Source organism: Silene latifolia, chromosome 1 (genome assembly GCF_048544455.1).
Source record: "Silene latifolia isolate original U9 population chromosome 1, ASM4854445v1, whole genome shotgun sequence".
NCBI lineage: Eukaryota > Viridiplantae > Streptophyta > Magnoliopsida > Caryophyllales > Caryophyllaceae > Silene > Silene latifolia.
The window spans coordinates 18,989,438-19,003,009 of record NC_133526.1 but is presented as its reverse complement, the minus strand read 5'-3'; the positions used below and the strand labels follow the sequence as shown (position 1 = coordinate 19,003,009).

Below are 13,572 nucleotides of genomic sequence, written 5' to 3'. Positions count from 1 at the left end.
CAGTGTAACTGGAAAACCTGCAGGAGTTTGTTTCTGAGAGCCAGTGGGGGGTGACTGCACTTGAGGGTCTAGACTGTCAGACAAGACAATTGAATAACGTAACTCTGACTTCTAATATTAAAATAATGTTCATTTAGATCACAACTAAAAAACAAGAATTTGTTCAGTTTGGATCTAGTTCTCTAGATACAAAAATTAGCAATAATATTGTTAAAACTTAAAACTAGCTAGGAATTAGCTTAATTAGAAGGGTTCGAGTTTAATGTTTTGGAAATGTAATAAATTTTGACGGCATTTTTATGGTCTTAGCTGACTAGAGTATGATATAAAGCGAGTATGAAGTTGAAAAATGAAAGGCAGACTTATGACAAAGTTTGTGACAATTTAACAAAGATGATAAGGTTGTCACGAACATGTTTATTCAAAGTTTTTTGGTTTTGCATTTGACATTTTGTTTATAAATATGATAATTTTTTTTATTCATCTAAAAGGATTAGTTATGATCTAAATTTCTTTACTTACACATGGAGTTAACTGTTATAGCATGCTCCTTATGCGATATATATAAGATCATTGCACATCATACAAGAGCCTCATAATACCATCTACACCTTATTTAGTAATAGCAATAAATATGGTGTACAAGTTTTGTACGACCGAATATGTCGTATAATAATTATTATATTAGGGAAATTGTGACAAAATGAGGTATTTAAACAATGGGAGCAATAGATGAGTAAAGATCATCTCCATTTTTTGTCCATTACCTCTAATATATGTATATCATGGTTACCGAATTCGTTTGATACCCTACGAATTGTGAATCGTTAAAAAGCGAATTTTATCAATTTGCTTACTGAAAATAACGTAACACATGTTTAATAAGAACAAATCGCGAATCAGTAAATGCGTATTCAATTATTCATAACAAATCTGGTAACCATAATGTATATTATACTATATTATTTCATTCAGACATCATCATCTATTGCTTTTACTTGTGGCCATTAAATCCTATTAAGAAATAATCTAAGTCGTGTAGAGTGGGGAGGTAATTGGTAGATGAGTAGGGTGTTTGAACTTCACATTCAGAACTAGTGCAACTGAGATAGTTTAGCGGAATGCTTTTTGCATGCCTAAGCTAAGACATAGATGGTCTTTTCAGAGTGCAATGACTACTTGATGTGTTAACTCAAACTGTGCTTACTAGTCTGATATTCAGATTAGATGACAACTCTTCTATGAAACATCACCCTACTCGATCTAGCTGCAAGACTCCAAGACCATAGACAGTTGAGATTTCTAGAAACACTCATTGTCTATTTGCCTACACCATGTACAGACAAACAACCACTGATCTATTTTAAAACGAAGATATCTATCTTAAAATTATAGACAAACATTAAACTTTATAAGCTCTCAGGCAGACTTGGTAAATGAGTCAAATCAGCTAGTCATTTTGTATCACCACACAATTTGTTTCGGATCGGGTAGGGTTATTTCCGGGTTCGATCAATTTCGGGGGTGTTGGTCATTTTGGTTCAGGTCAAGTCGAAGGTTAGGTCAATATTAAATCAATCAAAAATATGATTTGGTCGAATCAATTCGAATCCTGGAACATATTCATAATTTCATATTGTGCTTTTTTGAGTCATTTTCGAATTAGATTAGTTAGTCGCATCTAACTTCTCTAGTCTCGACTAGAGGTGGACATGACTCATAAGTACGGGGCAAACCAGTCGACACTCACCCACCGGCCTCCTCTTCCCGTAGCCTGCCAGCCCGTCCCTAAAACTGCATAGCCCAATTCCTTCAGACAGGGCAGACCCCGAGTTATGATTTTCTAGCTCACACCATCATGCTCGCCTGGTCTGCATGGCCTACCAGCCTACTCGCCTTATTGGACCAGTTCAGGGCCAACATCTTCATGCCCCGGCTCGTTTGAGCCCGCCCACCATTGGCCCGTGGTGTGGGCTTTGGCCTCCTCCCCTATAGTCCGACCCGACCTCTAACCCAGCCAGACCCACTCTCCACCTCTAGTCTGAGTCTCGACCTCAGGAAGTGAAATGTTGAAATTAAGAAAACACTATTTGTGGGTCCTCAATAGTGAAAAACACCTTTAATTAGGCGCCTTGAGAAACTCTACAGGTAAATTATACCATGCACCCAGGAGTATGGTGCATGGTACTCCCTTTTTTTAATTTGTTTCTTATAATAAATAAATTATAAATTTAATAAAATAGAAAATAATAAAAAATATATTATTATTCATAATTTTTATTCCTCTACAAATTGAGATAATATTTGATATATTTTTGTTATTTGTTTTATTATTCCTCACATATTCACATAACGTAATTGACATATTCATATCATATCACACATTTTTTTTTCCTTAAATTATTTTGTATTATGCGGTTTTGGTATGAAATTAAACGTTCATGATTATTGTTCAATATATTTGAACAAATAAAGTCATATTCACTAAACTATAAATGTCATATTCACTAAAGTGAAAGTGAATATAATAGAACCATCGGATGAATATCACACCACATAATACATATTCATCAAACAACACTGTCATATTCACTAAACTGAAAGTGAATATGATAGTGTCCTATTGTGAATATCGCACTTTAAAGCACATATTCATTAAATAACATTGTCATATTCACTAAACTTAAAATGAATATAATAGTGTCATATCGTGAATGTAACACTACGTAACACTTAAACTGAATATGATCGTGGTAACTTTTATTAAAGTGGAAGTTTATTTTTTGTTTTAAAATTTTAAAAGAAAAAAAAAAAGCAAAAAAAAAAAAAAAAAAAAAAAAAAAAAAAAGGAGGAAGTTGAGGATGAGTGGGGAGTGATGGGGTTAAAGGGAGTATGTAGTATCCTATACGTACATGGGTGTAGGATATAAGAATTGAACTCTACACGTACAATTGTACAAATATGTACACAATAGAACAATACAAATCCAAAAATGAAAAACAGTGTTTGAGAGAATTAATTGCACAAAAGCCAAACCTATAGAACAAACACCTATGGTTTTGGGGGTAATCATCATACTATAGAACAAGGGCACACTTCTTTATGTAACCCACTCTAGTCGCTTTCTGAGCATCCAATAAAAAAATCATTTATTATTATTAATAAAAGAGTGTTTTTTTTACAATAATTACTCTCAAATCAACGCATACTAAAGAAAACACTTGCCCATCATTTATTTTACACAAATTTGTTTTTAAATAAATGAATTAAAAACAAAACTTATGAACTAGCAAAAAATATACTATGTTCAATGAAGTGTTATTTGATCTGTTTTAGTCTTAAAACGAATATACAAGTCTCAAGAGAGAGCCACAGCCGACAGGTAGACCTGACAAAATGTCTACATATTTGACATCGGTTCTTTTATAACATACGGATTACATTTTATAATTTACAGTATATGCTCATATTTAGAGTATAAAGTAAAAATTAAACTAAAATAAGAGGCTAATGTGAGCTACTTTCTATATCCCGATGAATAGTTGTCATTTTCCATTTTTAAGTGTATCAGATAATAGTTATCATTTCTATTTATAGTAAATTTTAACTTACAAGTACCCATCCATGTGTAAGTGGGAGATATGTGATCTAATATTATTATTAAAATGTTTTCTCTCACACTTACTTAATCTTTGTGCCGAATTCAATTGGTAACTAATTAATTAGTGGGAAGGGGAAGTATATAATTAAACAAAAATAAGAAATTGATAGGAATTTGACTTCACTTTTTAGGGTTGGACTACTCAGATTTGCAAGTGATAGGTGATTAGCTTAACAAATTGTTTATAGAAACCGAGATATTCCCAACACATTGATCGGTCGTCTGCTTGATCGCCTTATTTCGCATCATGATAAGGCCTTCTCACAAGTGAAAAGCATGGGTGGTGGGGGTGGGACACCCCCATGTGCTTTCCCACTCACACCCTAAATGGGTTTTTTGTGAGAGGAAATGGTATCCGTCTGACCATTTCAGACGGATACGGCGGTCTGAAATAAGAATTTGTGCACATTGATGGGTTTTGCAAGTGCTTCATCTACGCTCTTTTGTTAGTTTACCATATCAGCACACGATGCATCATGTGAGGTCCGTAACAAGTGTGTCATTTTAAACCCTAAAATCAAAGCAAGGCATTTTTAGCTTTGCTTCCTATTTGTGTGTTGAGATGTTCTTACGCTTCATGTTTCAGTTTTTGGAAAAGTTCCTTTCCATCTTAAGTTCTTAACCTAGTACATTAGCTCACCATGCATTCATACCCTTCAACTTTTGTCTTAAATGTATCGAGTAGCTTGGTAATTTTCGTATATGTTGCGTAAATGGGTTACGGACTTATGAGTCGGATGAATTTAGAGCTTATTTTGATGTAGAGAACTGAAAGGACGAAGCAAAGGGACGACCGACACAAATTTTTATTCTAACATAGAAATTATTTAGACGGAAACTTTTACTCCCTAACTCTCCCCTTCCGTCCCGTCCTTTTCCCTTTAATAAGGTTAATTAGGCTTGTTATGCTATAGAACAGTCTTATAAAAGATAAATAAATGAATGAACCAGGCAACATATTACCGACTCCCTCTGTCCCGATCATTTGTTTACCTTTTAAGATACTCCTCACAAAGAATATGAAATATGAAATGTAAACAAATGAAGGAAATAAAGGGAGTATTATATCAATCTTTTTATTTTTTCATTAAATAAAGTAAGCGCCCAGCATGCGAGGCATTGTGGCGTCTCACGTGCTTTCACATGTCTAAACTAAACAAGGCAATTGTGGAGTAGATGCTATTCTTTGTTAGCCACCTTCCCACCTTAAACACCTTTTCTATACTTTGTATAAACGAACCCTTCGGCCTTAGTTCCATAAACTGCAAAAACTGGAGTTTGCTAGTATAACAGAGTTTATGTGGTTCCGAAGTTGGCAACCTTTATGCTCGAAACAAACCGTAGAAAAAAGTATATTTTTCTAGATCACGTTTGATACCGACAAGGCGACGAGGCTATATATGTCATTGGATGTACGTGATACCCTACAAACCTTACAACAAGTTATAGTTAAAAAAAAAAAATGGTGCAACACAGTCTTACGGAGTACTTTCTAGACCTAATGTCAGGCGCAACTGTTAACCAGCAAACATATGAACATTTTTTTCGATAGAGTTCGTACTCGGTGAGAAATGTTCAAAATTTCAGATTAGCAAAGTGCAATTTACAAAATACTGGGAAAACAAAGTGGAATTAATGAAATACTTAGTGGCATATCCAACTTTCCATCTAAGTCACATAAAAACAGGGACAGATGTTAGAGGGGTCCAATAGGTTCCGCCTCTGGAAGAGTTGAGGAAAATCTTTTTAACAAATTTTATCTGTTAAAATTACAATCTATAAGTGACCAGTTAACCACCTAAGATATCTTTTCCTATGATCAGTCGTTGCAAAAATGTAAACAAAAAAAAATCGCAACAGTTTAATTTGATGGAAAGGACTGAAAGATATGGAATACTAAATTACAAACCTTGAACTCTGCCTGTAAATCAGTAATATCCCGCAGACCTCCCAATATCCTCAGTGTAAGTGATGTCATGGCGGTTGATAGATCATGCACTGTCAGCATCCTCCTCTTCTACAAGATAATGTCTTTCGAGGATCGCCACTGTGTCTTCTCTTGCACTGCGCCAATTAACAAATCAAATAAATGTATTCTTACAGGCCATTTTTTGCACTGATGAATAACCTGAGCATGTGAAGCACTGAAAAGATATCAATGTTCGGATTCTAACCTGCCAGGCCGGATTATCTTGTATTTTCCAGGAATCGTCAAATCCACAATGGTAGATCCTGCACGGCCCATGGGAAGCTTTCCACCATCAAAGACATACGCACAGTGCTCCCACAAATGTTTAAAATCATCAACACTAACACTGCTTGGGTGGCCACTTAAATTTGCACTAGTAAGAGCTAACGCACTCCCGGATCCTCGAGCAATGTTCCTTATAAAGTCACTATCGGGCACTCGAATTCCAACACTATCTACTCCTGGATTGAGGGACTTCTCTAGAATGCTTGATTCTCCTGCAAGAAGGGAAATTCAACTGTCCATTACAAGCCAAATACTCCCTCACACTTTCCTTCTTTTTTTTGTAATTTGGAAGCCGAAAGTTCACACTACTATTTAGAAAACAGAGTAACAAAGTACAACAGATCCACACCACGAAAGGACATTGTAACAAATCAACTCCAAAAATGGCAGTACCCCATAAACTCGGAAGTCAAAAGTCTCCACTTGTAGCAGGGTGAAGGGGTTTGATATAGACAACCGTTCCTATATGATATCACAAATAGATTGTTTTCTGATGACCAATAATGTCAACTACAAAGACACCAATGATATTAATTGGCTTGAAGGTTCGTCGTTATAGCGATTCAAAGAGGTTTGATGTGCGTAATTGTTTCCATAGACCATATGACACTATGAAAATTGCCACGATGAAATTGTCAACTACTTCAAAATATAAGGAGAGACAATTAGTTGGTCATCTTGTTTTACTCAATCGTGCTACAAAGTAGTACAATAATAGTAAATCCTTAGCTCCAATAGAAATAAAATTAACATGTCAATTGTCAACTACAAAGAGTAAGACAAATTTAATGAGAGGGAAAATTAGCCACTCACCTCGCCTCAGCACTACAGTTACAGGACCTGGGAGAAGAGTTTCAAGCAAAGTTTCTGGCAAGTGATACGTAACAGCAAATCGCATTACATCAGGCACATCCCCAACACATATTGCAAGAGGGCTAGTAAGCTTGCGCCCTTTAATTTCATAGATTCTATTAACAGCTTCTTTGGAACTGCAGCAAGAAGCACAAGACATGTCATCTTCGGAAAAAAAAAATTTGGGTGCAGAATAGGAGAATAGCAATTAATAAAACAGAAATGCACAACAGAAACTGGTTTTAAGAGACTTATAAGATGTTCACAATAAGAAAACCAGATAAGAAAACACTACAATCAATCCGTCAGATCCATTGTCAATTTTTTTGTCATAATTGAGCATATATAGCTTCTTCATACACATAGCTTTTCGTTCGAAGGTTGGAAAACTAATAAACCCCACAACACATTGTCCTATGGCTCCTCAACTCTTCAGAATGCACAGTTTCTACTTATTACAATGCAGGACATTTATGGGATCTTTATTTCCGACAGTCTCTTTATGAGTTTTGGAGATTAGTGAGCTGGTGACCTTTACTTTCTATTTTCGATTTAACGGAAAATTCTAGCAGTAGAGTGTGAAAGACTGACACAATGGCTATTACCAGTTACGATTCTTGCAAATCTTCAATAAAGGCTCCCACTAATCCGATAATCCAGTTATAAACAACATTTGGGAAGATATGAAGCTGCTGTTGGACTATGGTTTTGGGAAGAATTAAGTCAACTAACACATATATTAACCTTCAAAGGCTTAGACCTAATATTGCTCTTAGATCATATTTGTGTGAGAGCTGGGAAAATTGTAAGTAGGGGATCCAATAATTCCTCCACTGTGACGTCCCTCATTTTTTGTGGTTGTAGTTAATCAAAAGAATTGGGTGTGTCATGTTCGGTGGTTGATTTCCTGAGGATTAAAGTTGAGGTCAGATCACACCAAAGAATGAAGTTGTTATGAACTTATGGAGATACGAAGCTTGCTATCTTTTGCTGTAAAGTGCGTGTAGAATTCTCATGTTTTTCAGGGTCTAGCCACACAAGCTTTAAACTATATTTTGGTCAGAGACTTGAGTTTTTTATAGCTTTTTGTGGCAAAAGCTATAGTGCTCCTAAGGGTTTCCAACCACATTAGTTAAACGAAACTGGACTTCTTTATAACTGTTTACATCTGTGGTAAATAAAAAGAAAATAAAAAGAACAAACAAAGGGAGGGGGAGGGAGGGTTGTCCACTGCCTAATCTTACTGCACTAACACATCAGATTTACCCATACAATTGACGGTTTTTTTTTTCTTTTTCATAAGTAATATCAGTTGGGTAAAAAAATCATCAAATAATAGATGGATGATCCCATATGTATCTGAACAACCACAAGTCCACGAACAACTCTCCTTTGCTAGAACGCCCCCAAACAAAATCAATACAGCTTGTACACATGTCATAGAAGTAATGAGAAATCGTACCAAAACTTTGTTCATTCTAAATTTCTAAGACCCATACCCCAGCCGCCAGGCCTACGGTGGTTTGTGTGCTCTGCCCACTGCTAGCAGAAACCTCATCCTAATTGTTTTAAGCTTAGTTTTTTCAAAAATTTAACGCTGATTTACAAATATAAAATAATACTCCGTACTTCAAACCCCAAATTTGAGTCCACTAGTCCAGCATACAACTTTTACAAAAAAATTTGTAGAAGATAATGAGCATAGAAAAAATCACACGAAACCTTAGAATGTCGGCAACATCTAGAAGACAATAACAAGATAGCATGCTGGAGGAGCAGAGGATAATGATTTAAGATCATACCAGGCATCACATGCAAATCCATAGATCGTATCAGTAGGAACAGCAATGACTTTCCCTGATTTTATCGATTGAATTGCCTCTCGTGTGTACTCCTTTGTTGCAGGAAGAACTACTCTTCCTACAGCAGCCCCATTCTTGGATATGCTACCATAACTATCCAAGTTTGAAGCTATTTTCATACACATACCAGCATAGTTCCGATGCTTCCTAAAATAAAGAACTCCTAGTTTGGAGGATCCTGGAAGGCAGGACACCTGGTCCAGAGTCAGCTCTTAAACAAAAACTATAACCACATACACCAACAGTCCCAAAACATTCGAAAATAACGCATGTAAATAAAAATAAAATAAAGAGGGTGTAGAGAGTTGAGATATTAATGCCTACCTTTAGGAGATAACCGAGAACTGCAAAAAACTTCGCGGAACAGTATTGTTTCGGTAATTTTCGTAGAGATACTCATTTTTCACTGATTTTATATGCTTCCGCTGTTAAGATTCCTTAATTCCAGTGACGAACCTAGGAATCGCTGCAAACAAGAGAAGGCGAAAAGCTAATATATCCACAATATTGATGAAACTAAAATTTGTGAGACAATTAAGTCGGCTAGTGAATATCAGCTACCAATAAAGGAGTCGTAAACTCGAAAATAACCATGATGATGATGATGGAGACAGAAGATGTTAGAGTATAAAACCAATCTTGGGCTCCAACCATCAGCGGTTGAGATGGTTTCTTGACATAGTAGTGTGACCAAAAGGTCACGGGTTTTTTTTAAAGTGGAATATTAGCAACAGGTATGGGAGGGGGGGCCTGCAGCTCCATCCACACTTAAGCCTTGTGCTAATATTTCACTTGGAATCGAGGGGTGGGGATTCGAACACGTGACCTTTTCGCCATACTGGCTCTGATACCAAGATGGTTGGTTACTACGGAGTCTTATTTCAACCGAGAACTAGTTTTTCACAAAAAGACAGTCCGACACTTAGACACGCACAAAGGAACGGTTTTGAGGGTCGTCTGGAGGGGCGGCGGCCTAGGGCCCAAGCTAGAAAGGGACCCATTGTTCAGAGTTTTAAAATAATAATAGTGGCAGGAAAAGAAAAAAAAATCTAATTTAGTAAAAACAAAGCAATGCTTTTCTAATTTCTCACCCTGACTCTCTACCCTTTTTTTTTTTTTCTAAGACCCGAATTCCCAACTCTTTTCTTTTTCATTGGAAATTTAGAATTTAAAAACTCATCTTCTAATTCCTAAGCAACGGTTTCTTAATTTCAATGGCCCAAGATATAAGATATATGATCACTGATTGAGTCGATCATAACCTTAAACCTTTGATTGAGATGGTCTTCAAATGTGGTAGGGTGAGGCTCTTGATAAAAGTTAACGCCTTAATTAAGAGTTAATCTTCTTCCACTACCACCACCCTTAATCCACCTTACACAACCCAAGAACTACAACAGCAAACCCACTATTAATGTTTTGCCGCAACTCCTTTGGTCAACCACCGCCAAAATTATTGGCCACCAGCCTCTTGGCCAAATTACCACCAAAATTGCATTATCTCACTATTAAAATTCGACCACCACTGCTTTGGTCACTATTAAAATTCGGCCACAACCCCTCATGGTAGATATTATTTTTAAGCGAAAGCAGCAAACCACTCGCCCAAAACCCGGCATGGCTTATCCCAAAATCCACAAAGCCTCTTCCGCTACACGAAAGAATTGCATTATACCCACTCCAAATTATGACACTATCCTTCTCTCACTACCAATTTCAGCCACCATCTTCTTATTCTTCTACTGGATTTACCCCAAAAGAATAAGAGGACAATTAGCTAGAGTAATTAATGCATTTTTTTGTAATTGGAAAGGTATACGCAAAAATAAAATTCAAACACCACTGATTTCACTTGCATTAACTAGCACATGTACATTATCCCTGAAAATCAAATAAGCAAAGCTCAAAAGTTTAAAGCATTCATTCATTAACTAGCACACTCTTGGACAAATCATCATCAGTAAAATCAGACGAAACATATGAAATTAAGAACAAATTAATATCAATTGAATAGCAAATTAATACAGTACTAATTTAAGGGCAAATTCGTTTGAATAGAAAACTGAATAGCAAATTCGTATGAGGTTCAATTCAAATAAGCATATATGAAATTAAAAACAATAAAAAGAATAAAATCATACTTACTAAATAATTGATGGATTCGAAATAGGAATAAAAAAAGAGGGATTTATCCTTCTTGCTGGTCGTCGTCTTCGCCGGTCACTATCGGCTGCCGTATAATCTCAGTTTATGGTTAAGAGGTGGGTTTTGGCCTTTTGGGTTCAAGGAAAGAATTGCGATTTTGGTAAAGAAACACAGTAAAAATAGGAGTCCATATTCCAGTCCACAGTCCACACTTAGTACATTGATCATTTGGTTGACATTGTTTTCTCCAAACATCTAACAGTCCTAAATTTATTCATAAGTATTCATAAAAGTAAAGGATAAATGAAGAGTAAACACCACTAAAAGGACCTAAACTATCACAAAATGTAGCTATAAGGACCTTAACTTAAATTATGTGACTTTAAGGACCTCAAACTATTCTTTTTCCCAAAATACCCTTGTGTATAGATACAAGATACGTACGAAGTAGGGCTAAGCAAAACCGTATACCCGACATGGTTTTCAAATTCACAAATTTACCGATGCGGAACGAACCGGGTTTAACCGTATACCCAATTTTTCGTATATCCGGTTTTCATATGCCCAAATACGGATTTAGGATGTTTGTTCAATTTCTTACATTCGCGATAAAACGGTACATCATAAGCGTAAATTTAATAATAGGTTACATGTTCAAAAACTTAAAATTTTCAATATTCATTATATAAATGCATTGAGAAAAAGAAAGTGATAGACAAATTAATGTCCTTATGCTAAAATTATTTAGTTCCTATGATATTTTTTGTTTTTTACGAGTATTATTTAAAAAAAAAATTGTATCGGAAATCATATATCCGATTTCGTTTTCGCCCGACATGGACTCGATACGGTTTTCAAAAAAATGTATTGATATACGGAAATTCGTATCGTATATATTGAAATTCGTGTAGTTAAAAAAACATATTACGTATATATTTTTGCTCGGCCTTATTACGAATTGAAGTACTTCTTAGTTAATTTTGTACTGTTACATTGATTTTAGTCTGATCCCCAATTAGGTTATAGTGGACGAGTTACTTTCTTCTAAGTCCAAATTAAAATAGTCGGCGACTCTCCTCTCCCAGGAGGTATTTATCTTGATATTAAACGGATCAATTTAAGTATCATCACATTTAAACATATAAGATAAATAATTTTTTTTCGCAATACAATATGTTTTTATCTTATTTTTAGTACTTGACTCATCGTAAATTTAAGACGGATACCTCCGCCTTAAACAAGAATTCGTGTTAAAATATATTTGTTCATCCCAACAAATAAAACTACACAAGGTTATTTTCGTCAAAAATAATGTTTGGGGTCCTTAAAACCACGGAATGAAAGTTTGGGTCCTTAAAGCTACATTATATGATAGTTTGGGTCCTTCTTGTAGTGTTTACTCGATAAATGAAAGTTAGAAGGGAAATCTTCCTATATAATAAGAGAATAAAAATTCTCAAATGTTTTCCCTCCAAAAGGAATCTCGCTAAATAAATAAACAAGTCTTTCTTTCATTACTTTTATTTCTTTTATATAATCCTTTAATCATTATATAAATCTAAAAATTATAAATTCCTAAATCTTTTATTAGTGTTATTATTATTATTATATACTCCCTCCTATTTCCTTATATCTTCCCCTTTCTTTTGGGCACAAAAATTAAGAAAGGGGAAGAAAGAAGGAATAAAGTAGAATAAAGTATTGTAAGTTGTGAAATTTATAGGTGAGAGAAAACAATAAAGAATGAATGATGAATAAAGAATAGATAAAGTAATGAGAGTTGTTGATATTTTAGGAGAGAGAAATTAATAAAAAATGAATGAAACTTACCAAAAAAGGAAAGAGGGAAAATAATCAAACTTGTGTGAAAAAGGAAAGAGGGAAGATAATAGGAAATTGGAGGGAGTACTAGTTTTAAACCCGTGCAAAATTGCACGGGTATGTATTTGGGCCGGTATTAATGTTTTTTGATGTATTTTTTTTTTTTTTGCATTTCTATTGTACTTATCTAGTTGGTCTAAATCAGCGATCTACATAATTAATGTTTAAACTTGTTACAAATACGTGTTCACATGCAATGGTTTAAGAGGAAATAACAAAGGATATTTTTTTTAAAAAAAATATATCGTACTATCTAGTTTTTAAAAATTATGCATGTAATTTATTCGCATTATATGTAATTCAATCCCGTAATTAAATGTAATTCCTTCTCGTAATTATGTAATTTTATTATTATTTAATTTTTTTAAAATTATGTAATTCATTTATTTGTAATTAGTTTCATTTATTCCGATTTGTAATTCATTCCGCTTATATGCCATTAATTTCATTTATACGGTATGTATAAAATTATTTCATAGTATTTGTTCTAAGACGGAATTTGTCGCATGTTTGTATAGCCGGAATTCTGAAGAAATAAATACATTGCACACTAACGGGTCCCACCATAACATGTATTTCAAAAAAAAAGGTTGAATTAATGACGTGGCACGCCCTGGATTGAGTATTGTCTTCTGAATTAATAAAGATAAGATTAGAGAATGACTTAACACATAATTACCTTTGTAAACCAATAAAATTTGTACCTGCGATAAACAATAAAGAGGCACAAAAATAATACGGAAAACAAGAGTTTTATTATTGAAAGATTAAGGGTTACAATTTCCGTAACTCTTTTGATTCCATCTCTAAGGATTTAGGGTTTTGATAGGGCTACGAGGGTCTTATCGACTTAATCTCGTAGGGAGAAAAGATGGGGTCTTTTTGACTTATTCCATCCTACCTACAATTTGGTAGT

General features: G+C 34.7%; 1 protein-coding gene across 4 annotated transcripts; it reads right to left on the bottom strand.

The window, feature by feature from the left end:
• Positions 1 to 5,223: 5,223 nt before the first annotated feature.
• On the bottom strand, positions 5,224 to 10,971 carry LOC141600523 (uncharacterized). Of its 4 annotated transcripts, none has more exons than XR_012524330.1 (6): positions 8,955 to 9,044; positions 8,571 to 8,824; positions 6,730 to 6,905; positions 5,837 to 6,128; positions 5,572 to 5,726; positions 5,224 to 5,422 (listed from the first exon to the last, which is right to left on the bottom strand). XR_012524330.1 is itself a non-coding variant. In XM_074420768.1 (6 exons), the coding sequence occupies exons 2-6, from the start codon at positions 9,028 to 9,030 to the stop codon at positions 5,654 to 5,656; spliced, it is 855 nt and encodes a 284-aa protein (XP_074276869.1). In that variant the 5' UTR covers positions 9,031 to 9,096; positions 10,776 to 10,971; the 3' UTR covers positions 5,224 to 5,653. The 4 variants fall into 4 exon arrangements, 3 of the variants coding, with proteins under 3 accessions (XP_074276869.1, XP_074276874.1, XP_074276871.1); XM_074420768.1 differs by adding an exon at positions 10,776 to 10,971 and having other exon boundaries at positions 5,224 to 5,726; positions 8,571 to 8,808; positions 8,955 to 9,096; XM_074420773.1 differs by lacking the exon at positions 8,955 to 9,044 and adding an exon at positions 10,776 to 10,970 and having other exon boundaries at positions 5,224 to 5,726.
• Between the last annotated feature and the right edge of the window lie 2,601 nt (positions 10,972 to 13,572).